The 2,222-nt window shown below is 37.3% G+C and overlaps 1 protein-coding gene across 1 annotated transcript in view; it reads right to left on the bottom strand.

Moving 5' to 3' along the window:
• Positions 1 to 1,251: 1,251 nt before the first annotated feature.
• The window catches only part of LOC101292747 (alpha-terpineol synthase, chloroplastic-like), a 3,453-nt gene continuing 2,482 nt past the window's right edge, over positions 1,252 to 2,222 (bottom strand). Inside the window, exon 7 of the mRNA XM_004289099.1 lies at positions 1,252 to 1,692. Within this exon, the coding sequence (XP_004289147.1) occupies positions 1,396 to 1,692 (297 nt within the window). The 3' untranslated portion in view covers positions 1,252 to 1,395. The remainder of the gene's footprint in view (positions 1,693 to 2,222) is intronic.

Genomic DNA, 2,222 nt, shown 5'->3' on the forward strand with positions numbered 1-2,222 from the left:
CTAGGGGTCAGTAACTGAGTGATCGGAGAAAATCTGGCGAGATTCCGGTGATAGCCGGAGAAAATCCGGTGACCGGAGTCTGGCGGCCGGTGACTGGAGACCGGTGAGAAACCGGTAAGTAACTCATTTATTAGGGGTCAGTAACTAAGTTATTGGGGTCAATACCCAATTATTGGGGGTCAGTAACCAAGTTATTGGGGGTCAGTAACCGAGTCACCAGTGACCAGAAAAATCCGGCGGTCGATGACCGGAGTCCGGCGGCTGGTGACCAGAGTCCGGTGAGATTTCGACCAAGTATTCTCTCTTCCATTTTCTCTCTCTATGCATGTTTAAAGGGTGAGGGCAAAATAGTCTGAAAATAATATAGTTTGTTAAGACTTTAGTAAAGATTTGTGCATTTGGGCATAAAAAAGATTACCTTATATTGAAATGGGCTAATGAAAAAGATTGTCATTAAAATGAGGAATGATGGGTTTAAATTAGTACTAATTTTTTTGGCCATGAACCCAAAATACCTTTAGTAAAAATAAAAAAAAGCTAAAGACAACGAAAATATATAAAAGCTAAGCTGAGTTGATCGAATCAAATCAGGGAACACAATGTGTGTCCGATTGCGAGTAGGGTAAGAGTATCGTGAATTCTTTTTTATTTCGGTTTTTTAGTTTGAGATTGTGGAAGAGACTTAAGATGATTGTCATCTTTTAGAGTTGTTTCACGCTTGTCAAACCAAATACACAAAAGACTGATGAGAGCATGAACATTTGTATATGATGACCGAGGAAGTAGATATTCTTAGCTGGTTGTGTCTCTGGAACATGTGAGGCTGTACCATGTCGTTATGTACTGTACGTGAAATACCTAGATGATACATTAGGATCAGCATAAGAGGAATCTCCAATATGTTGGATCACCTCCACCACTTCCTTAATTAGCAACGTAGACTTGAGAAACATTATTCTTCTTTGGATGATGTCGACGAGACTACGTTTTCGCCCCCTCCATGTATGATGTGTCAATGTCAATGTCAATGTCCTATGACTCCTTGGCTAGAGCAGGACGATACCGCTTACAAGAGTTAATAAAATGACCCACGTTGACGTTACGGCAGAAGTCTTGTTCACATCAGAAGTTAAAAGACAAAAAAAAAAGTTACTGTATCGGACGTAGGATACATACAACCACATTGGTCCATACAACCACCTTGGTCCATCGTGAATAGTGAGTAGTAGGGACGTTAATACTCAATAATATACCTGAATCACGTACTGAATGAGCAGTACTATATATAGTCGATCAATTATTTTCATTTGAATAGTGATTCATCACACACACAATGATAGATAAGACTTGCATGTTGTGCGTTTATTACAAGTTAAACGAATCCTTGTGTCATGATCAATCATCGAGGGGGATAGGATTTGCAATCAAAGAGACCAAACGATCCTTAGTCACCCCAATTGAGTTCCCAATGCCATCCCCATGTTCAAAGATGCAGTGAGCAGCCCGAGCCATATTTAGTGATAGGTTTACGATGGACCTTGGTATGGTTGTTTTGGCACTCTCTTGGTTTATTTTCTTCCATGAATGGCAGATCAAACCCTTTATGTAATCGCATGCTTCTTCTTCCGATGCGCCTTTCTCGTCCATGTAACACTGAATGGATTTCGCAACATCGCCTCTCTCCCTCTCAGCCTTTGAGCAATCAAAAAAAGAAACAACAATTAGTACAAATTCATGCTTTGTAAGAGAGTCTCACACACATATATATATATATATATATATATATATATATATATAGTCCGGATCTAGAGAGGACCTCCTTAAACTCTTAAAGTATGGATGTTTTTAGTTCTAGTATGTATTTTTACAATCAAATCCACTCATTCCCTAATTACTTACCCACATATAAATCCTACAAAAAATTAGCCAAAATAAAAACGTTTAACCATTTGATTAGCACAATATTCGTTTTAATTTTATCTAACGGCCTGCAATTGTTTACATCAATTTGAATGACCAAATGATTATGGAATTAGTTGAAATTTTGTAAACATGTTTCTTGCATATGAATCTAGAGGATCAACGGTTGAGATCGTTAAAAGAAGTCATCTACTAATGTAAAAGAGTAGAAATCATCAAATTCTTAAAGTAAAGAGGTCCTCTTTATATCCTCCCTCATATATATATATATATATATATATATATATATATATATATATNTG

The sequence above is a fragment of the Fragaria vesca genome, linkage group LG1 (assembly GCF_000184155.1).
Source record: "Fragaria vesca subsp. vesca linkage group LG1, FraVesHawaii_1.0, whole genome shotgun sequence".
Lineage (NCBI taxonomy): Eukaryota > Viridiplantae > Streptophyta > Magnoliopsida > Rosales > Rosaceae > Fragaria > Fragaria vesca.